Source organism: Monomorium pharaonis, chromosome 1, assembly GCF_013373865.1.
Source record: "Monomorium pharaonis isolate MP-MQ-018 chromosome 1, ASM1337386v2, whole genome shotgun sequence".
Classification (NCBI taxonomy): Eukaryota; Metazoa; Arthropoda; class Insecta; order Hymenoptera; family Formicidae; genus Monomorium; species Monomorium pharaonis.
The window spans coordinates 35,586,005-35,609,735 of NC_050467.1; the positions used below are offsets into that span (position 1 = coordinate 35,586,005).

Sequence of the window (23,731 nt, forward strand, 5' to 3'; positions counted from 1 at the left end):
TTTTTTGAATATAACATTTTTTGTTTTTTAATTTCTTAAATATTTTCAACAGTTAACTAAACAAAAATTCGGGAGAATTGGAGCGATTCCAGATGCGCACAGTGTAAAATTTACGGACATCAATCAAATTGCTGAGTTTTAGTTAGTGTTAAAATGAATTTATAAAATTTAATTGATGATGTTTGTTTTACGCATTGTAGATCTCATTCAAAACTGCTCTCTAAAATTTGTCGCTTCTAAAAATTTATTATAATTTGGACCATCCCATACAGCACATCTTTCAGAAAGCTTTCTGAAATATATTTGACAGAAGATATCTGTTAATTAGAAAGCTTTCTGAAATATGTGTGCTGTGCGGGATAGATATAGGAATATCAGAATATAGTTATAAATATGCGCGGGGTATTTAAATGACCAGAAGGGTAAGACGAACGAATCGCTTAAATTAAATGACCGATGGATATTAAACAATATTTAACGAGCGAGATTTTGTTTTTTCCTTTTTTTGAGAACGTTGAGAATCTTTTATTTTTACAGTTTCTTACGCAACAGTTCTGAATCTTCTAATAGATTTTAATTTTATCGTATGTTATTGTAATTTTATCATATGTTAAATATTGCTGAAAATGGCCATTAGCATTAACAATAGGATTTTTTCACATCTTCAGTTACATCGTCAATCTCTCTCTTGTCTAAAGATACTTTATATGCTTTATTCTGATATTCATATAGCCATGATCTGGACTAGAAAATCCTTTCGACCCATATTTCAATACGGCACTGACCAAGCATTCTTCCTGCCGCTGCCGGCCCAAAGCCCAAACGTTCAACGGTAGCGCCAGTCGTGCACTTGGCGTCCTTGCGAGGGTTTCGTAGTTCCGTGTCATCCGCTACCTTTGTAAGTGTTTCGCGACGTAAATTATAACGGAAAAATTGTGGCACGTATACGTACACAACGCATTTTCGCTACTCCTGCGGGATAATAAATAATAACGTTATCATTCATCCTCGTTGCAACTTTTATGATCTCGTAACTAATATTCGCGCGTGTATACGTATGTATGTGTGCAAGTGTGCGAACGTGAGCGAGGGAAAACGATAACGGCGTCCATCGGCGCGTCTCTATCGAGAGGGTGAGTTTTTCGCGCTTTTGTTTCGTTCGCGTTGTACTCGCGCGTGTACGTCGTGTTATTAAATGCCGCGAGTTCGAGTTTGAGATCAAAAAAATACAAAAAAATGAGAAATTTTCGTGTAAACGATCGCAATCCGGTCAAGGCTACGTTCAGAAACATTACAGCCGTGTGCTCCCGGTCATCATTTTACTCTTGTTCAACATTCAATAAACAATAATAAGGATAAAATGATACGTGGGAGCACTATAGGTGATGTTTTTGAACGCAGCCGAACACGTGTAAATTTTTTGTTAATCTCTTCGCGTGATTCGATTTCGGCCTTGTGTTTTTACAACTAGATATTCTTGAATTAAATAAAGAACAGAAAAAGTGACCTCAGTGAATTTGTGAGCCCAGTTTGTGTAGCGAATTTTTTCTCGCAGCGTTAATATCTCGCAATCGGCGTTGTTTGCGTTAATAAACAAAAGAAAAAACCGCCGCGATGCTATTGCCCGAAATTTTGCGGATAGTAGCTGCTCTCGGCGTCTTTACCCGCTGGGTAACACGTTTGCAATTGAGTACATTGTTCTGCAAAATTGAATCCATCTTATCTCGGTTATCATTGTTGCGCGAATTGACACAGAAATCGGCGTGGAATTAATTATTATTTTCATTTTAGTCTAACCAATTTTGAACAAATGATAATGTTTCTCCTGAGGATGTTTCGAGTAATAAGCTGTTGTTCTTTGTCGCTACGTATACTGCTGCACTGGTGCAATAAGTTAGAATAAGACAAATAATTTTTTTCTCATTCTAACTTATTGCACTAGACAACAGTGCAGTGACAAAGAACATGCCTTATATTAATGTTGTCTAACAAGGAAATTTCTAGAAACCGAAAAATCGAATAAGCTCTAAATGCGCATAGTAAAACAGATTTTTATAAAACGCCATCAATTAGATAATAAATTTATCTTAACTCTGTCCATCCAGCACCGAATATAAATGCAATATAACGTAGGAACAACATGTAATATAATATATTACAAATATATTACACATTATTCACACAGGTATTAAACAGGCTATTCACGCAATTATGAAAAGTATTTCATATTTATATAATATTTGTAAATATATCTGATAATTTTCTAAAATTATATGAATTCAAGATTATTTTTAGTCGTTTACTAAATTACATTTTAGTCGAAGTTTCACAAGTCGTAGATGTAAAATATTCAATTTAAAAACATGAAAGCGACTAAGACGTGTTGAAAATTCGCGTATTATATCAACGTTGCGTATCAAAACTTTTCATTCAATGATATGTAAATTGCATTGATACGCAATGATGATACGATTTAAAGAAATGCAACAAATCTGTATTCGCTTCTAGAGTCACATTTTTTAGCATCGAATTTCTTGTTTTCTTTGTATGGTTTATGTAACTTTAAAAATAATGTTTCCAAAATATACGCAGAATATTTTGATGAATAATTTTTTTACAAAAACTTGCATGTATCTGTACGATAAATGGAAGAAATGTGATTACTACTTATAAATATTGCAAAAGTAAAAGATATTGCAATGTTTCATTTAGCCCCTTAAATAAAGAAATGCAGATGTGTAATAATAATTTTTTAAAACATTATATTTCTTGTTCTATTTATTATTAGAGTTTTAATCGTTACCGGGTACTGTGGGGTTAATCTGACTCAAACTGAATTCAACTTTCGATCAACCATAAAAAATTCGCGAAAATTATAAAAATTTTTTTATGTACTCAAAATTAAATTTCAATTAAAACAACTATTTTGTTTCGAAGTGAAATGTTTGAAAGATAATCTGTAATTTTTTCGAGTTACTAATGTTAATATCTTCTTTGTGACAAGCATTTCTGTTTGTTGGGGTCCCAACAGACCCCAGCGTACCGGTTATGAAATTCCACTAAAGTATATCGGATGAGGATTAATAATAATTTTACAAGTCTTTGTATAGTGTAAGAAATCACTCAGATTCATAAAAATGCAATTTGAAGGATATCTGTAAAATCTATATATAAGAGGGTACAAGAACATCCGTTACGTTATTTCATAAACCTAAGTTTGTACTTAAATCAACGCACAAAGAAGTCCTTAAGTAAGTTTTTAAGTTTTAAGGACTTTGTGTGTTAATTTAAAGTTTAACTTTAACTATCTTTTACATTCTTTACATTATCCTTTACATTCTTCTATTGTTTTCTCAGATTCCTGTTCGATTACAGGCACAAAAATACAAAAAACTTGTTTTGTTTCTTTTTTTACGGTTTTCTCCAAAATGAAACGAAAACGAGCAAATCTCTAAAGCATTTTTTGCCTTAGTTATTCGGTCTCCTCCCGAAGTTTTGTCATTTAAATTGGGGACACCCTGATATATATATATATATATATATATATATACATCATAATGCCAAAAGCAAATTAGAATAATACCCAGACAGCACCAGATATCGTACGAATATTATACTCTCATACGTAATGTACTGTGATCATACCGAATATACGTAAAACATTCATATAACGTCTCAGTAGAATGTCATTTTGATATATCCTCAAGATAAACTTAGAATATAGCGACTGAACTTCGCAATTCCTACTGAATATACTGAGATTATATCTAATATACTCAAAACATCCGTAAAATATCCTATGATATATCTCATGTATATCTATCACATATTTCCAAAATATCCGCGTAATATCGAAAGTGAATGTCAACGCTATTTATGATCTGTAACGTTACGCATTTTAGTCTGCCGTGTGATGCAGACACGTGGTGAAGTGTAGGGTGTGAACGTGCGAACACGAACTCACGGACAACGTGGTTTTCTCAGGAATTACGCCCAGATAACTCTGGTATGTACATAAGATATAATATAGTAACGTAAACTATAATAATATATATATATTGTATATATACATATATTATTTAGGTTATAACCTACAATTATCTGAGCATAATTTCCCAAAGCACCCCAGCGTATTCAACAGATATTACGCTTCATTTTTTGCGATAGCTTCCTGATGTGCGAAATGATTAATTCCTCTTCTTATTTCTTCTTGCTAATTCTGTATGTTTAATTCCTTGTTCCTTATTCCTCTCATTATGCATGAGCCCATATAATGTGAACATACTGTAGACATATTGTGAATATACTGAAGATATACTTTAGACATACGTATAACATTCTTAAGATATATTCGGTATATTCTCATAAACTGCCAGCGAAATTCTATGGGATAAGGCAACGCGGACATAGTACGTTATGAGTATATACTCGCCATATCACAGACGTATCTCTAATATTATACAAATATTGCAATATACTTTCGCAATATCCTATTATCGTTCTCATAATCTACATGTGCTGTCTGGGTACTACGTAGCATAATAGTTATGTTACATTTATATTAATATAACATTATTAATTATTTATAACGTTATTAATTGTAATTTTTTAATTGAGTGAGAAAATTGCAATTAACATGGATGTTACATGTAATGCACGAGTTATACTGCGTTATTTTCTGTTTCATCGAGTCAACGTTGCTGTTATTTAACTGTATTTGATGGATAGATAAGGGTGCGTTCGGTTAAGTAAGGGCTGAGTACGCAAGGGAGAGGCTATTAACGTTATCAACATCATTAGTTTTCATTGCGCATTAAATGTAAAATAAGAATAGATTGATGCTGATAGCGAGGCAATCACGATAATTTTGATCTTAAATAAAAGTGATTTTTGATAGCATTTTTCGAGCGAAGAATATGGGAAAAATAGTAAAAAAATTGCAAAGCGAGATCCATTCCTTTTGTGCTTACGACCAGGAACGAGATCTATAATTGTTTTGTTCCAAATGGGTTTTCTACTTTTCGCGTAAAAATTATTTTATTTTTTAAAATTGTTATTGTTATTTATTTTATTGTGTGTTAATCGGAGTTTTTTTCACTACTTTTTCCATAGTTTCCTCACTAATAAAAATTATTTTTATTTTGAGAGGTCAAACTTATCGTAATTATTTTTTGATATTACTAATAGCGTCTTCCCAAACGTATCCTAAGCAATCTAATTGGTGATGTTTGCTCTGTGTGTTTATCTGGGACGATTCCGGAAAAATTTAAATTTCAATGTAACTTGGTACAAATGTAAAAGTGGTAAATATATGAACTTAGACATTTTTAGTAGCGACCTAAAAACCACGGTTTGAAGCAATGAAACCACTCTTTAACTATAAAGATCTTATTGGCTTTTTTAAATATATTTTGTAAACTAAACAAAATAGCAAAAAAATTCTTTTTAATTTATCCTTTGCACTACCTACATATTATTTAATTTCTATGAAATTATATTAATAATTTTTATTGTCGCCAGTATTTAAATTAATGAACTAGTTTTTTTTGTCGACAAAACTGACAAATATATTTATTAAATTAAAGACAAATCACGATGTTTCGATCTTATTCAGACCGGATGTGTTTTGTATTTAAAATTATCAAAAATGTAGAAATCAATGTTTGTAAGTTGTCTTAATGCGATCTATGTAACTAAGAATGTGGTTGCTAATTTTTTTTACAATTTCTTTCACAAGAATTGACACATTAATTATACATATAAACATATATTCTTAAAGAGTTTGTTAAATGTAGGAGTTTTTTTAAAAGACAACGATGATGTCACACTAAAGTTAACAAGAGCCAAATTACGACAATAATAGATACACAATGTTTTGCTAAAATTAAAGAGTTATCTAATAAAACTACTTATAAAAAATTTAATAAAAATTCAATCAAAACGCTAATCAATAAAATTAGTAATTTTAATAAAGCCTGACGTAATAAAGATATCATTGATGATTCAAGCTACGTCTATTAAGCTGGCACAATCGAATAAAACTTACACAAAAATTTAGTGTGCTTTAATTGCTAATTTGTTACTCAAGTCCCGACTTTTTTGTTCTAGCCGATTGGGAGAAAATAATGGCTGTGCTAATTCAAAATTAAAGTTAGTGCAGTTATTTTGTGCAGAAAAAATTTTTTGCAAATTAAAAAACCGACGGATTTCTTTAGAATTAATTTTTGCTAATTATTTACCCTAATGCAAATTTATTTACTCTATTTTAAATTCTAAAAATAATTTTAAGAGAGGTACAAATGGGAACAAACGATTCTCTTTCAAATGGCTTTGACCGTTTTTCGATATCTCACAAAATGTCAAAATTACCTTTTAAGCGAATTTTGAAAAGCCTGTACTTCTGGTGTCTTTGAGGTACAAACGATTTTAACGGAGGTACAAAGAGATACAAACGATTCTCTTTCGAATGGCATAAACAGAATTAAAAAATCTAGTTGAGCGCTGACCATTTTATTACTTTCTGATATTTTTTAACTTTTTGAGGCACAAACGATATTACAAATGGTACAAACATCCACATTGATAAAAAAGGGTCTTAAACAAATTGTATGATTTGAAAGTAAACATATGATGAAATGAAAATATGGACTTGATCTTGGGTGGCATTGTCAAGACAAAGTCACCTTAAATTTTTGAAATAGAATCCATTTTTATTTACATATTTTTATAGTCTTTTTAAACTATAATTAAGCTTTTTTTATTAGAAATTTTCTAAGATATTTTAAATTTGGATATCTCGATATTTATTAATAGAAAGATGAAATATTTTATAAAATATTTATTTTTTAATAGTTTTACCGTTATATTTTTATACGTAGAATAATGAGAAGAAATCGGTTAACAATATTAATTTATACATATCGTTATTTGGTAAAATATACTGTGTCTATAAAAAATGTAATTTTACAAAATGGGTCTTTTTACATTAATTGATTTTGCGCCTACTACGTGTGGATAAGTGTGAATGTGCGTAAGTGTGTATAGTAAATTGTGCATAAATTGCCACTTGTAAACAACTCACGTGTCTATCGGCGGTGAAGGTGCAGTCCCTATCTCGCCGCACGCTTGCGTTTTGACAATGGGTTGGATGAATTTAACCATCTCTTCAAATTAATAACTTGTTACCTATTGCGAAAATTGCAAAATGATAAAAGACTTTTCGATTCAGTTTAATCTATTCTATCGAAATACGCAAAAAGTCTCAAAATTTTAAGGACATCTTGTATATTCGATTGTAGCTAATAAAATTAAATTTTGCAATTACCAAATTACAAAATCAATTTAAATTAGATAAATATTTTTTTCTATTCAATAATTTGATGTAAGAGTTTTAACCAAAAAATTTAGTCAAAAGGAAAAAGTTAAAACAATTAAAATGCAGTTATATAAACATTATAGATGTTCTTTCAACCACGGTAAAGGTTGCTCTAACTGCATAATATGATTAATTTTACCTCTGAAATAATAATCTATTAATTTAATTCAATCTTTGTCTAATCGTCTAATGTAAGGAAGAGATGGGAAAAGTGCTAAGGTTTGCTAATTTTTTAAGCTGACTTACAATAGGCATCAAAATGTCAGGTAAAGTAGCCACTTAGCTTTAAAATGAAAAAATGACTGATAAAAGACGGTTTAAACTTATAAAATAATGTATTTTATTTATATAAAAGTTACATAAATTCACAGAACAATTGCCAGAAAAACTTGGAAAATAGTGATTCGCCCAGTGAGAAATAGTACATCGAATCGACATCGATTTGACATCGAAATCATCATTTCGATGTCGATTCGACGTCGAATTGATGTCGAATTCATTATCATTTCTCGCTGGGTATAAGACGTTATAGAAAAGTTGAAATTCAAAATGTTAATTAAGGTAGCCTGTTTATAATAAAATGTCTATTTCAATTCAAAGTTTTTTTTTTATTGGGCATGGTAATAATACAAAAGAAAAAGAGTTGGTGCTTGGCGGATAAAGTGGCCAACAGCCTGGCCAGTTTGCCCGGATTGACGATATTACACAAAAGTTTTTCCATTTTAACTACGTGCTGGAACTATATAATCGTCAAAGCGGGATTTTGTAGCCAAAATATCACTCTTTTAAAACAATTTTGTTGGAAAACGGTAAGTCACTTGGTTTAATAGTAACAAATACAAAAATTGAGCACTTATTTTATATCAGGATGATTAAAAACTACAAAAATTAATAACTTCGAGAGACGACACATTAACTGGTTCGGGCTTCTCAGCGTGACTGAGGACATTGAATGAAACAAGTTTAGGTATTCTTAGCGCGATGGCAAAACCTTAACCCCTGTGGACGCTTTGCCCGCCATGGCTACTTTGTCCGCCTTTCCCCTAACTGTATTTTTAATTCTTTTATCATAAATAAGATGTTGCAAAAATATAAAAATTATGTTGTAAGAATTAAAGCAGCAAGTTTGCCATATACAACTCTGGAATCGAGTTTATTTAACTCAATTTCAATTCTAATACTGATTGTTCTTTATTAAGTTAAACACGGACTTCCTTCATTGTCAATTTCAGAAATAGAGAATGAGCCAACTAGATCAAGACAAAAGTATGGACAAGAAGGAAATTGCCGAGGAGGAAAGGGAGAAGATGTTAAATGCTGAGAATACAAAGCATACTAGCGCCACACCTGCGACCGATTTTGAATCAGAGGAACAGAAACCGAAGAAGAAGATACCGATCGGCGGGATCAAGATGCCCGGATTCTGCCGTACGAAGAGCAAGGAACCATGCAAGGTACATACTGTGATAATTTAAATATCTTAACAGAAAGGATGGATTGCAATAAGATCCTTTTTTTGGCTCCTCGCCAAATGACACAATACTTCGTGATTTTGTTATTCATGGTGAGAGTCATTAATCCCCCAAGTGGTTTCTTAAAGAAACAAGTTACTGTCAAATGACAGTTTGAAAGTTTGCATTTTACATGGGATTTACGCTATTGACGTGTTCGGTAGTTTATTTAACCATATTCTAAGGCGTGTCCGTACTTTTCCAAAAACTGTCTCAGGATATTATATTTATAATATAAAATCATCCAGCAAATGTATCTATGGGAAGAAGGTGATCTAACCCTTTGAAGTGAGCAATAGCGCGGTACTCGTGTATCATAGCTACACATAAAGATATTTACTTTACTGAAAATATTCAGATGATTTTTCCAATTGATTTTTGGTGTAATAAAATTTTTTTCTTACAATCTGATTATTTGTTACCTAATTTTCACTTGATTTTATTATTTTTTTATTACTTGATTAGTTATTTTGAATGACATCTCTAACAAGATAAAGATGATAAATCAGATAAGAAAAGGACAGGGTACGAGGGTACATTATAAATAAAATGTAATATTTTAAAATATCAGATAAAAAATCATCTAAACAAATCACTTTAATATTTTCAGTAAAGTAATGATGCGAATATATGAAACATTATCTTTCTATTTTGCTGCTTTTATTATGTCTGGTATTAGATAACACGAGTGGTTACTGTGTATTCTAATGCATGTATAAGTAAAAAAATAATCCTTTCTCAAAAGAATTATTCCATTTTGAACCGGTCTCAGCCAAACCCAGAGACATGAACGTGGACATGGCGGTTGTGTAATACAAACAGATACAAACGATTCTGCGTCGAATGCCGTTTGCCGTTTTTCAATATCGCAAAAAATGGCGGAAGTGTCATTTTGCCTTATATTGAAAAGTAAAAAAATAATAACGTAGTTCTGAATCGATTAAGATACAAACGGAATGAGAAGTGCTATAATAATTCTCTATCGAATGGCATTAATGAAATCAAAATATCAAAGTGGGGTTTTGGCCATCTTTTAACCACTTTGTATTTGTTTATTCTTTGAGGTACAAACAAAAGAAAAAGTGGTAAAAACGGGTACAAACAAAGTATAAACGAGTTGTGTTATTTGGCTTGTTCTTTTTCGCTGCACTGCTGCACTGGTGCAACAGGTTTGAGTAAGACAAATATGTTTTTTCTCACTTTAACTTATTGCACCAGTGCAGCAGTGCAGCGAAAAAGAACAGGCCAATTAATTTTGGTAATTATTTCGAACCACGGCAAATGGGCTGAAATTTTTTGTAATGGTTTTTTATGTTTAGAAAATAATCTAAATAACAATTTTAAGTCGGGAGAAGTACAAGAAAAAAAATGTATAAACAAAAAAGATTTAAAAATGTACCATTGTTTTCTGATTAATGTGGAATAAAATTAGTCCTTTCAGCGGCATGAGCGTGCGCGCGCGCACGCACACATAGAGGGGTGCAAGGGGGGCATCTCTTCCGCACCCACCCCGTTGGTAGGTGTGCCCTGGGTAGAAGTGCACAAAAGTACGGTGCATACTTTGTTGAAAATAACTATGTCGGTTAAGTCGTAATTTATCAGCAAAGTACGCATTGTGCGTACTTCTATCCAGGGCACCCCTACCGACGAAGTAAGTGTGGGAAGGCGGGGGCGAACACTTCCCTTGGCCTCCCTCCGCGTGCGCGTATGTGTGTGTGTGTGTGTGTGTGTGTGTGTGTGTGTGTGTGTGTGTGCGTGCGTGCGTGCGTGCGTGCGTGCGTGTGTGTGTGTGTGTACCCCTGGGAGAACGAATTTCATTCCACATTAATCAACAATGATACATTTTTCAATCTTTTTTTGTTTATAAATTTTTTTATACTTTCCCGACTAAAAATTGTTATTTACCTTAATTTGTAATCATGAGAAGCCATTACAAAAATTTCAGCTCATTTGGAGATGGAGCCGTGGTTCGGAATAATTACTTTAATTTTTAATTTTTGTAAAGTTGGGTTCCAGGTACATAGCTCGCAAACATAGTGCGACTGCAATCATCGCGTGTCCAACACACTCGTATCTCATTCTATCTGTATTGTAATTTGTAAGATTGTAACTTTATTGCAATGTTGTTGAAATGTTTTGTGTGTCGTTTTTATTATTGTTATGAAAAGTTTAATCAATACCATGTGCGATAGTTAACGTCATTCTGTTCTTTTTTTTTTATTGCAATGGAAAAAATCGTTACGGGTCTGCGGACACCCTTGTGGAACACATATTAGAAAAGTTTTACCAATTAATTTTTTTCCTTTCTCGAATCAAACTATCTTATTTTTGCGAATAACTCTATGTTTACGTTGAAGTAAACAAAAGACAACTATTGCATCAAAAATTTGATCCCAATTACGAACTTCGCATTCAAATTATTCTAAATTTGTATAATAAAAATTGAAATTTTACGTGAGACATAAATATGATAAGAAATTTATCGTGCTTTTCTCGCGAATGATTGTAGTTTTTCTCTAATCGCGATTTGAGGAAGAAGACATCCGATCAAAATTGTAAGGGAATAGGGAGACATACTTTGATGATCTTGAATATCTTTAAATGGCTTTAGTTTTTTATTTATTATTATCAATTATTTTCTTTTTTTTAAATAAGAAATGTATTTTGGGTTGTTCCACTGCAGATAATACTCAACGGTAAACTTTATTAGATTTATTTTAGAACTATTTTAGATTTATATTTTCTCAAATGCAAATATTTTTTTAATTATGATGAGTTTTTAGACTTATTAATATTAATACTTAATTTCTATAAAGTTATAAATTATGTTTTTAAATTTTATTTAATTTTTTTATTCTAATTATGTAAAATGTATGCCATGTATGGCATTTTTTAGTTTGTCATCATTGTACAATCATCTATGTCAATCGAAATTAATATTTAAGAGGAAATGTTGCGAAATCTGCACTATTAACAAAATTTTTTCAGTTTTAAACCTTGAAATCCCTTCTAACCCTTTAAGCCCACTGATAACTTATAGTTACCAGAAACGCATTAAAAAATTTATAACTTAGCCAAAAATGAAGATATTTTCAATTTTTTAATCCTTGTAAAGATAAATTCTTATATTAAAAAAATGCGATATTGATTGTACGTAAATTTAGTTTAGTTTTTTAGATAGAGCCTCACGAATAAGATATTTTAGGCAAACACCTAACAAAAATGGTTAAATCTGTTACTGACGCCTAATAGTGTAAATGAGTAAAACTATCTAATTTACATTTAAAAGTCTTTTTAGTTGTAAAAGTTGATTATAAAAGGAAACAAAGATCCAAATAGAAATAGAAAAAAATCGCATTAATTATTTTAAAAGTAATACGTAATGAAAAAAATTGCATTACTTATTTCAAAAGTAATGCATAATTAAGAATCTTCACATTAGTTATTGAAAAAAAATTCTTTAATAAAACCGTAATGCATTACAAAAAGTAATGCATTATTTAGAACCCTGGTTATAAGGAATTTCTACATCCATTAGAAAGCATATAAAAATTTTTTTAAACTCGAAAAAAATTTTAATTAAGTTAAGGGTAGTTTTTGCTTGAAGGGTTAGTTTTTTTTAAATAGAAAATTATGATATTTATTTTTTATAATCAGTTACCCTGTTTAACTTTTGTAAAGTTTCAATTTCAATGATAAGATATACCAAAAGTCGGACCTTAAAGAAAACTGTACAAAACGTATACGAAAGAAAAATTCCAGTTAAATTGCATAAAAATTGGATATGTGTAGTTTTTGATTATAAATTTCATGATTAAAACATTTATAGATAAACTACTTTTTTTGCTAGAAGTGATCGAAGGTGGCAATATTAGGTTACGTAGATTATGTATCGATTAATTTGAGATGCATGTGGAAACGTGCTCGTATGTGGTATGTATGTGTGCGCGCGTGGGTGTGTGTTATCTTTTTCAAGACTTTAATTTTATGCAGCAAAATATCTATTTATCTTAAAAATGTGCAAAAAAACACATATAAATAATATTTTGTATCTTCATGTAAAAGTACAACAATTAAAACATCATGAGTTCTTTTATGTCCTTCAAACTGGAAATGTGAAAAAAGTGTTTTAAAAGTGTTTATTGTAATGTAAATATTATTATAAAAATTTTTTATAATATTTTTTATGCTTTAATTATAATATTTATGAAAATATTAAACAACGCATATATTCTTGTAAAAATATTTGATATAACCTAAAAATATACATTGAGAAAGGTCGAAGAAAGGACGCAATTAAACACTAGGCTGCGTTCCATTTGAAGCTTAATTGCAACACTCATATCATTTTACCTTCGTTGTTCAGCAAATGTAAAATGACAAATGATGCTCGCGAGCTTTAAGTGGAACGCAGCATATATAATTAAGATGGTTTAAAACTTGCAATGTGACATCATGTACGTAAGCCAAGCAAAATTGTTCTTTCGCAGTATAGAAAATTTCAAATACTATTAAATTTTACTTTAATTTTTTAATACCTACCTATTAATAAAAATTAAAAATTTTGTTATAAACAAATTTATAATAATGTATATTTTCAGAGAGCACAGAAAATTTATCATAAATATTCATAAATATTTTACAAATTTATTAAAAAAAAAATTTTTTTTAATATTATATAATTATTTTTTATAAACCATTTAGAAATAATACAAAAACTATTATCCGCAATATATAGAATATATTTTTAAAATGTACTGAAAAATATATATAAACTCAAAATATTTTTTATATTTCTTGATAATAATAGTACTACTGTGATCAAAAATAAGGTGAATTTTTTTATTTAAACTTTACTATAAAATCATGAAATTATTTTTTTTGTGAGTTGGCAGTATTGTCTTTGACATTTATGCAGAGTTTCATGTCAATATATTTAATTGTTGCAGAGCTACACGTGTTTTTGTAAACATACAAAAGTGAGTTTTTCGATTTTTACTATGTCTGATTTTGTTGAGCAAAGAATTTGCATTAAATTTTGTTTGCGCAATGAATATTCTGCCGCAGAAATATTGAAAATGTTGCAGAAAGCCTTTGGTGATAAGACCTGTCGCAAAAAAATGTTTATAAGTGGTACAAAGACTTGAAAGAAGGCCGAGAACGAGTTTAAGACGAACAGCGCCCCGGACGACCATCAACATCTATTGATGAAAGGCACGTCAAGAAGATCAAAGATTTGGTGCTCGAAAATTGTCGATTGACAATTAGAGACCTTGCTGATGCTGCGGGCATTTCATTTGGATCAACCCAAACCATTTTAAAAGATGTTTTGTGCCCCAAACCCATCAAATCTCGATTGGTTCCAAAAACCCTCAATTTCGTCCGGGCGCTGTTCATCTTGAACTCGTTCTCGGCCTTTTTTCAAGTCTGTGTACCACTTGTAAACAGAAAATAAACAAATTATAAAGAGCTCGTTAATGTTAAGCAAAAATAATAAGATAAACAGGTCAATATGTCAAGCTAATACCAATTTTCACAATATAATATAATTTATTAAATCAAAAATATATCATTATAAACGCTATTAAAAACAACTGTGTTAAAATTGTTAAACAAATTTCGAAATGTTTCGACTATACATAGTCCTCTTCAATCATGCCAAATTACCAATATTTATGAAATTAAACATGAGTAAAATAACGCAAACGAAAATATAATTAACCATTTAGAAAATGATACCGATTGAATATCCATAAAAATAATGCATATCGTCTATAAAAATGTGTCATAATAATTAAAGCGTAAACGAATAAATAATACAATAAAAAACAGTCCAAAATTATGATCAAAAATCTTGTCGAGAAATGTAAAAGATCAAAACCAATGGAAAATGTGTAATTTATGAACAATATAAATTGATATGTGTATTGTAAAAAAACTATAAACTACATATGTTGATTTCAGACAATATTAACACAAGCAAAAAAAGCCAAACAATTTCTACAAAGCGTTAAAAACGACTGTAAGTCATTTTTAACGCTTTGTAGAAGTCAAGTTCGGTAGTCAGAGGCAGAACCTGATTTTTTATTTTTGATTTAATAAATTATATTATATTGTGAAAATTTATATTAGCTCGACATATTGACTTGTTTATCTTATTATTTCCACTTGTAAACATTTTTGTACATGGTTATCACCAAGCGACATAGCCTTATCACCAAAGGCCTTCTGCAACATCCTCAACGTTTCCGTGGCAGAATATTTATTCTGCAAAACTTAATGCAAATTCTTTGCTCAACAAAATCAGACATAGTAAAAATCGAAAAACTCACTTTTGTATGTTTACAAAAACACGTGTAGCTCTGCAGTAATTGAATATATTGACATAAAACTCTGTACAGATGTCAAAGACAGTACTACCAACCGACAAAAAAAATAATTTTATGATTTTATAGTACCTGCGAAGTTTAAATGAAAAATTTACCTTATTTTTTTATCACGTATAAATAATATTTATTTTAATTATTTTCATGAATATTTATCATAATTTTTTTATACTTGGCAAACTTGGACATAAAAATATTTATTATAAATATTTTTTTTTCTTATTAATATATTTTATAAATATTTTATAAATATTTTGTGCTATCTGGGATTGAACTTATTAACAAGAAAAAATATAATATTTTTTTTATTCGAACTCTCAATTACTCGTGTCTTATAAGTTAATAATATTTTTATTTATTGCTCATATGTTGTTAAAAAAATTGTCGAAGAAAACATTTGTTGCTTGTTTATTTTTGATACTAACAAGTAATATTACTCAAGTGCTACACGATCTTTTTGAAACTTTGTACACACGTAGTACATTGAAAAATATTAGACACATGTCTTTTTATTTTGGCTAACAAGGGTTTTAAGGTTAGAAAACGAATTCGAAAATTTAACATTCCATAGCACAATGATAACTAACGCTACTCCTAAGCGTCGTTTTCTTACAGTTCTTAGAATATTACTTTATTATAATTTAATGTTTTTGAGATCCATAATTACGATTTTGACATTAGTTTTACGAGATTCAGAATGACAGATTTAAAATGGCAGACCAAAGTTTCAGAAGTTTCAAAAATTGTATTCAAAGTCAGTTTCAAAAAAGTTTTTTAAACTTATGATTATGATTTTAGCATCAGTTATAGAAGTGGCGGATAAAGAATGGTAAATTCAATATGGCGCATCAAAAATGACGAATCAAAATTCAAATTTTTTAAAATAAGTTTCAAAGACAGTTTCTAGGCTAGTTTTTGAGGTCACTATTTACGATGTTAGTAATAGTTTTACAAAATTTTAAATAAGGAAAACCAAAAGTATATCACGAAATTTTAAGAAATTCAACCTGCTAAAGACAAGATTATTAGATTTTTTAATGTTTTTAATTATACAAATTTGGATAAGTCTTTTCCTTCACTGGTTGAGTAAACCTGCACCTTGCCTTCAATAGTTGGGCTAGACAGACCTTTGGCTTGATCAGATCCCTATCCAATTTTAGCTTGATTAGTCGTTATCTTGTAATCATTTCTATTCTTTCAAAATTGAATTTTGGTCCGACATTTTGGATGCGTCATATTGAATTTATCTTTTTTTCATCCGTCACGTCTAGATTGGTATAACTGATGCTAAAACCGTAATTATGAGTCTAAAAAACTTTGAAATTGACTTTGAATAAAATTTTTGAAACTTCTGCGATTTCGGTCTGCCATTTTAAATCTATCATTTTGAATTTCGTAAAACTAATGCCAAAATCGTAATTAGCGATCTCAAAAACATTCAGACAATGAAATTAAATAAAGTAATGTTGTAAAAGCTGCAAGAGAACAACGCTCAGGAGTAGCGTTAGTTATTGTGCTAAAGGAGCGTCTCAGATGAGTACAGAGTAAAACGGACACCACCAATCAGATTACTGCTTTAGTTATAGTTAGGATAAATTTATAGAATTTGATTGATGGTATCTGTTTTACACTGTGCGCATCTGGGACTCACTCGATTATGTGCTATAGGGTGTTAAATTTTTGAATGCGTTTTCTAACCCTAAAACGCCTTGTTAGCCAAAATAAAAAAACACGTATCTAATTTTTCAATGTACTATGTGTGTACAAAGTTTAAAAAAAATCGGCGTGTTGCACCTGGGTAGTGTTGCTTGTAAGATATTCTGTGAGTTTGTTGTTCTCAAAACATCCAAGTTCTACATTTGTTGCTTACAAGTTGAGTTTAATAATGACGCTTTACGTGAAAAGTTACTAGAGGTTAATGGTATTCCCCTAGAGTAAAGCAAAAACAAATTATGTGTATAGAGAATAAAAAGTTAGAATTTATATTTTATTTAATTATATAATTTAACTTTGAACTCCATACTATGGTGCAAAAAATTTAGAAACAATTTCTATGTAATGATATATCAACATTGAGAAAACAAGCTATATTTCTGTTGCCTCTTTTGTTTTTCATTCTTTTTCTTTTCTCTTTGCTGCCCGACGATATCACGTTGGCTGAAAATACATAAGAACGACGACGACGATAACTAACAATAAGAAGCGCAGCGGCTTGTCAACGCCTGGTGCTGTTACAGTTGCTTCTTTTTTAATTGACTTAATTTGCCTTATTAGCTGCTTAATTAAAAAAGAAAGTGTCGGCTGTCATTGCTCTAAGAACTATTCTTTCGCGTCACAGCTCTTCTCACGTCCTCGAATCAGTACCACGTATTGAGATTCATGATGTCATATTTCTGTGTCTAAATAAAAAGTGTCTAAAAGGCATCTTAAATATCGTTAAGACATCTTATATCCCGATTTTGGACATTGTGCTATCTAGGTATTCTGACTTTATGTAGGAATTTTGTTTTTAAGACCGACAAAATTGCGACATGCAGTTTATCTGAGTTGGAGACAAATTACACAAAAATTATTTGGCATCAAGATTTACTACAGATCGATAGAGATAGCCATACTTTTATTGTAATTAAAAAAATTTTTCATGTTCTATTTATTTACTTTTCACATATATGTAACTGAAATTTTTATAATTCAATTTCGTCTCAATTAAGTATTAAAGCTTAATTTTAAGAACTCCACATTGTTTGTTCCTATCATCCATTAGTCTAGAAATTCGAATTTCGAGTACAAACTGTAGATTTTTTATATCAAGTAAATATTGTTGGACAGCTCCAGACACTTAACTAAAAGTATCGCGAATTAACATTTTTTTCATTCTCGGTATAAAGTTTAATTTATAGACTAATATTAATATGTATTAATGTTACGTACGTATACTTTAATTCTAAAGAAAAAGGTTTTTAAATATAAAAGAAACAAAAAGTTTTAGCATCTAAAAATCATTGTCTCTTGTCGGTAAAAGAAACATCTTTTTTGTTGATTAATTTTTATAACATACGCGGAATGGCATTTGAAAAAAACTTTTCTATTATTCGTTTAAATAAAAAGAGCATAAACAGAAAGAGCTAATATAATAATTAAATTATATATGAAAAAAAGTTTTGTTGGACTATTTTAATTATTTTAAATAAATAATTATTATAAAATAAATATTAATGTTGAGTAAATACCCAGTGAGAAATAGTACATCGAATCGACATCGATTCGACGTCGAAATCATTATTTCGATGTCGATTCGACGTCAAATTGATGTCGAATTCATTATCGTTTCTCACTGGGTATTAATCCTGTGATTGCTGAATTAGGCTTTTTAAGCAGATTTTCGTGAAACTTTGCATACTTACGTTATTTGGATTGCTAATTCCGAATCTGAATTCATATTTTACAAGTTTAGTATGATGGATTTAATATGGCCGCCATCATTTAGTCATGTAGTAAATTAGTGAAAATCTGGATATTTTTGCAGTAAATCTATTTTTTAGGTTTTGTTGCAGATCCAAGATTGAATGATAAAGATAATATAAAAATTTTAAATAACAGATACAATACAGCTGCTTATACGTGATATAAATACTTTCAGTAATCTTCAATATGCATGAATTTCTATTTAAAAAACGATACATCTAAGCGAAATATAAAAGACCATTTATATTATTTTTAGAATATAAAATATAATTTTGTTTAGAAAACGGCTATATTTTTTAAACTTAAAATTTTCAGTTTTCAACATTTCCATCCACTATGTTGAATTCCATCCGCCATTTTTAAATTTTCAGTTTTGACCTAGATTAGTAATCAGCGATCCCAAAAATCTTTTATACCTGAAAATGGTCAAATTTAATATAAAATCTTAAGAGGAATAGATTTTTTTCCGTAAAATTGCTTTTTGCACATTTAAATTGTTATAAACAATCACTAAAGGACAGTTTGGTGTAAAAAACTTTGAAAACGTGTAAACTAATAAGTATTACAATTTTTATAATATAAATATAAAAGGAAAACAAGTGAAAAGTATACTTTCCGCTGGCAATGAAAGGGTTAAATAAATGTTTTTTCAAATCATTAGAGGAAGGCACTAATATTGACATAAATAACCTTATGAGCATAAAAGCACACTTTATAACTTTGTTATGAGTTGATAGATAAGATACCCGTAATTCAAATGCTATTTAGAGATATAATGAAACTAAGAATTAAAAATCTTAATTTTTAAACTTTTTTTTTGTTTCCAACATAAAAGCCAACTACAGTAGCGCGTTCGTGATGTACAACGAACGTGAATGACTTTCTGTATTGGGAAGTGAAATTGGCGAGAGTTTATTTTCGTACATACAGAATTTTTGGAAGACTGTATAATATACATTAATACTTTAATTATTGAACAGAATTTTGTTAATCTGTAAAACTAATTGAGAAATTAACTCGTGTTTAATATAATTGTTTCGATAAGGATACTGTAGTATACCTATTGTGTATAAACCTATTGTAAGCCCGCGCATAATTTTATTAAAAATAAAAGTTTATCAAATTGTTATTCGTTGAAGACATAATACTTGATAAATGTTCTTTAAATTATTAAATTAAAATTTTTTTTAAATTGAATTAACCACGATCTAAATAAAAGAAAAAAGAATCATTCAGTTAATTACAGTTGATTCTGCAGCGTCTCGTGGCAGTCAATCAGATTGTAACACATCAGTTACACGGTACTCATTCTTCCCTCTATTAGTAACGTTGTAAAGATACATAATGTACATCCGGTTACGTTCGGAGCGGCTTTTCTTTCAGTATTATAACACATGCACAGGCTGTACCCCGTACCCATTGCTTTACGCATGTACAACAAGAATACTTTTCAACCTGTATTCGGCGTGAGTTAGCAGTCTATTATTTGAAGTTTATGCTGCTGACTCTCGGGAACGAGTTCTCGGTCTCGAAATCAAGATATGTGCATCGAGCACAAGAAACAGCGCGGCGGCTGCTGCGTTTCTCTGAATAACGCTTCAACGTAATAAGTCATTATTGAGAAAGCGTCGTGACAACGAACGTGAATGACTTTCCGCGTCGGAAAGTGAAATCGGCAAGAGTTTATTCTTGTAGAGCATTTTTGAAAGAATTTCTGATATACAAAGGGTTGACTGCCGCAAAGGCTGACTTGCAAGCCTGATAGTGATATCAACGTTACGCAATTGTTGCGTTAAAAACGAATATTCTTAATATTTCTTGTAATTCTTATTTCAACTTCCTTTTACTCTTCTCCCCTTCTTTTAACGTGCTCGCTCGTAAATCGCAGACAGCAGGCTTTGTATAAATGTGACCGCGCCTAGGAGCCAATTGGTACCGCTCTTCTTTTGTGGACACAGCTTCCAAGCCATAACTACATCTCCGGTTGATGAATACGAAACGACAAATAAAAGAAAGAAGTTTGTTCAAATTGATACCCTCGGATTGATACAAAGAGCTCGTGAAAGAGTTTTGAACGAGTAAACCGTTTTTGATTGTTAAAAAATACCTTCTTTTTTGTCGCTGGTTTATTGTGAAATAGAAGAGTTTCCGATATTTAAATGAAATGTTTCTCTTTTCTTTATAGTTTTTACATTTATAAGAAATTATTCGTTTTTAAATTCATTATGTTAAAGTAGGATTATACATTTTCCGAGACGCATGGCTTCTCTAATCCAATTATCTAGCAGCTAGGATTAACCTTATTTTCTTTACACAGTATTTGTGAAGCTTTAACCCAGATAACTAAACGTGATATATCATTTTGAATAAACTAACGCATGTTGCATGTGTTGTTATATATTTACTATACATTTGTCTTACATTTTCTGATATTGAAATGAAACACATGATGAATTTAGCAATTGTGACTATTTATACATGCAGTCAGTTTAATCAGTTAAGGAAATTAAAAAAAAACAAATAGTCAGCAATATTGATACATTATAGTGTTTGTGATATAACATGATAGCAACGATTGATAGCGAATTGATGCTGATATGCTATTAATTTACTGTTGTTAAAAATAGAATTTATATGAGATCTAACAGACTTAATGTTTGTTCCGAGTTAGTTTAAATTAGTTGTTGCAACGATTGTTGGCAACATGACTGCAACGTCAAGATTATCTGGGAAGTAAAAGATTTGAAACAAGTTGCATTTTTTCTCACATCTGACTTCTTTTAAATGTCTTTTAGTTACACTTTTATGTAGTCTATAAGACGTCTTTAAGACGTATTATGTCCCGATTTTAGATTGCTTGCTGGCTGGAACATTTCTTTTTTTAGTTTTAAATTCGAAGGAAATGGTCATTTTTAGATGATTTTGAGTAACAACCAGGTGTATTTAATACAGAATTAGAATTAAATTAGAATTCTAATGATTGGTCACGATAGATTGTCGAATCCACGAGTACACATCCAAATCGACACTTGTTCTAATTTTTAAGTGTTATTTTACTCCTTAAAAATGTTTTTACACTGATAGAAAAAAATATGTCCATTTTATATTTTAGTACTCTACAACATAATTAAAATCATTAGAATAAAAAAAGGACATCTCTGATACTTTCCTTATTACATTTTCTAAGGACTTGTCAATTTAGTCGTTGTTGCCCTTATATGCGAGTAAGATGGTTATCACATTATGTTTATTTATCTATTTAATCCTCTAAAACTCAATCGGACACCCATACATTCAAATACGTTAAAATATGCTAATTTTATAATTTAGACATTTTATTGATAGAGCTGCTTGATGAACTGTCTATACTATCAGAGATTTATCAATGAACCTGTTAAAAAATAATATAGTGTCAGCGTTGTAGACGAAAGTGCGTGCATGTTGTGTTTAATTGCTAATCATTCAATTTAAATTATCTTATTATATTTGAAGTAAGTAAAAATATTTTTTTATAATATAATAAATATAAATTTAATAAAAGTGGGTCTGGCTGAATAAATAAATTACTTAAAATTGTTTCTTAGATTTATTATCTACCGGGACTGTCGTTTTAAAGCTATGAGATACTCACGTTCCATTACTAAAAAAAACTTTTTCTTGTTTTTATGTATCATAACCGATATAACTTTTAATAAAAAATATGAAATAGATAATTTAAGTTATCTGAAAAATTCTCTAACAAAAATCTGAGTCTTAGAGAGTTAATAAAAATGTTGCAATAAAAAAAAATAAAAATATTTGTACATTATTGCATACGTTTTTAAATTAGATTCTGTTATAATTTTATAAAGAAAATAAAAGTTTATTATACACTATAATTATGTCATTTTTTATAAACAGACATAAAAAATTACATATACATGCATCTAAAACATGTTTCTTATATTTTCTATATATTTTCGTGAATTAAGATTACAATTAAAATTATTATTATATAAAGTCTTTAATGAGTTCAATATCAGCTGTTCATTAGCTCAGAAAAAGTAACAATTCGTCATCTTATCCAGTTTATTATTTTATTCTTCTTTTCTCTGCTTATTTAAAGCTTTATTAGTAAAGTGGATTACTTGTAGAGATTTAACATATTAAATTTTAAATCTCTTCTATCATACAATTGTCAACAATAAATGCTAAGATATTTTAGTCGAAATTGATACGTATCAGTTAATTAACTTATAATTATAACGATTTAATACATCTTTACTGATAAAGCACGTGCCGACATTTCTTTAAATGAACTTTATTGTTCGTTTTACGTAATTAAAGTCACTCCTTTTACCGGAAACTTGAGCGTATATTGCGTAAAGTGCTTTGCGAGTTTCATTAGCATTAACACGCACGGCAACTGATGCACTCGCAACGAGACTTCCACTTTGTTCGCTTTCAATGCACGGTAACTCTGGTGCGCAAACCGGAAGCTCTTTGCTTTATCGTTTTGACTTGTGTCGTGCACTTTAATGCTCTTTTGTGTGCGCCGTTACGGTCAATAATTTTGTCGAAATTATATCTCGGTCGACGCAATTTCGCTGCCGCAATCACCTTGCAAATTCCTGAAAACGGGAATTCAGATTCAAGAAATCTTTTTGGACAAACGAGTCTTATAGGATACCCATACGTTTAATTAAATCACAAATGTATACCACAGCATTTGCATCCTTATAATTCAATTTTACATTTCTATTAAAAAGCTTTTACATTAATCTCGCGTGACAGTCTTATATACAGTTCGCTGTAAATAGACAATTGGAAGATGAATACTGTATCTCGTACGAAAGAACTGAGTAATTGATTAAAGATTTTTTGAATATAATAGTAACAAGTAAATCGGATTACAGTTTTGAAAAGAATCTAAGTGTACCTATTAGAGGAAGAATTAATAAAAGATTTAGCATGACGAAAGGAGTGAGACAAGGATGTGATGAGTCCATTGTTTT

General features: G+C 30.1%; 1 protein-coding gene across 3 annotated transcripts in view; it reads left to right on the plus strand.

Moving 5' to 3' along the window:
* Positions 1-559: 559 nt before the first annotated feature.
* Positions 560-23,731, plus strand: part of LOC105840040 (neurotactin) — a 57,658-nt gene continuing 34,486 nt past the window's right edge. The window contains exons 1-2 of one of the 3 annotated variants that reach the window (XM_012686764.3): positions 560-898; positions 8,608-8,829. In XM_012686764.3, coding sequence (XP_012542218.1) covers positions 8,617-8,829 — 213 coding nt within the window. In that variant the 5' untranslated portion in view covers positions 560-898; positions 8,608-8,616. Of the gene's footprint in view, positions 1,134-3,946; positions 4,007-8,607; positions 8,830-23,731 lie in introns of those variants that run through there. The other 2 variants (XM_012686763.3, XM_036284335.1) reach the window with 2 other exon arrangements.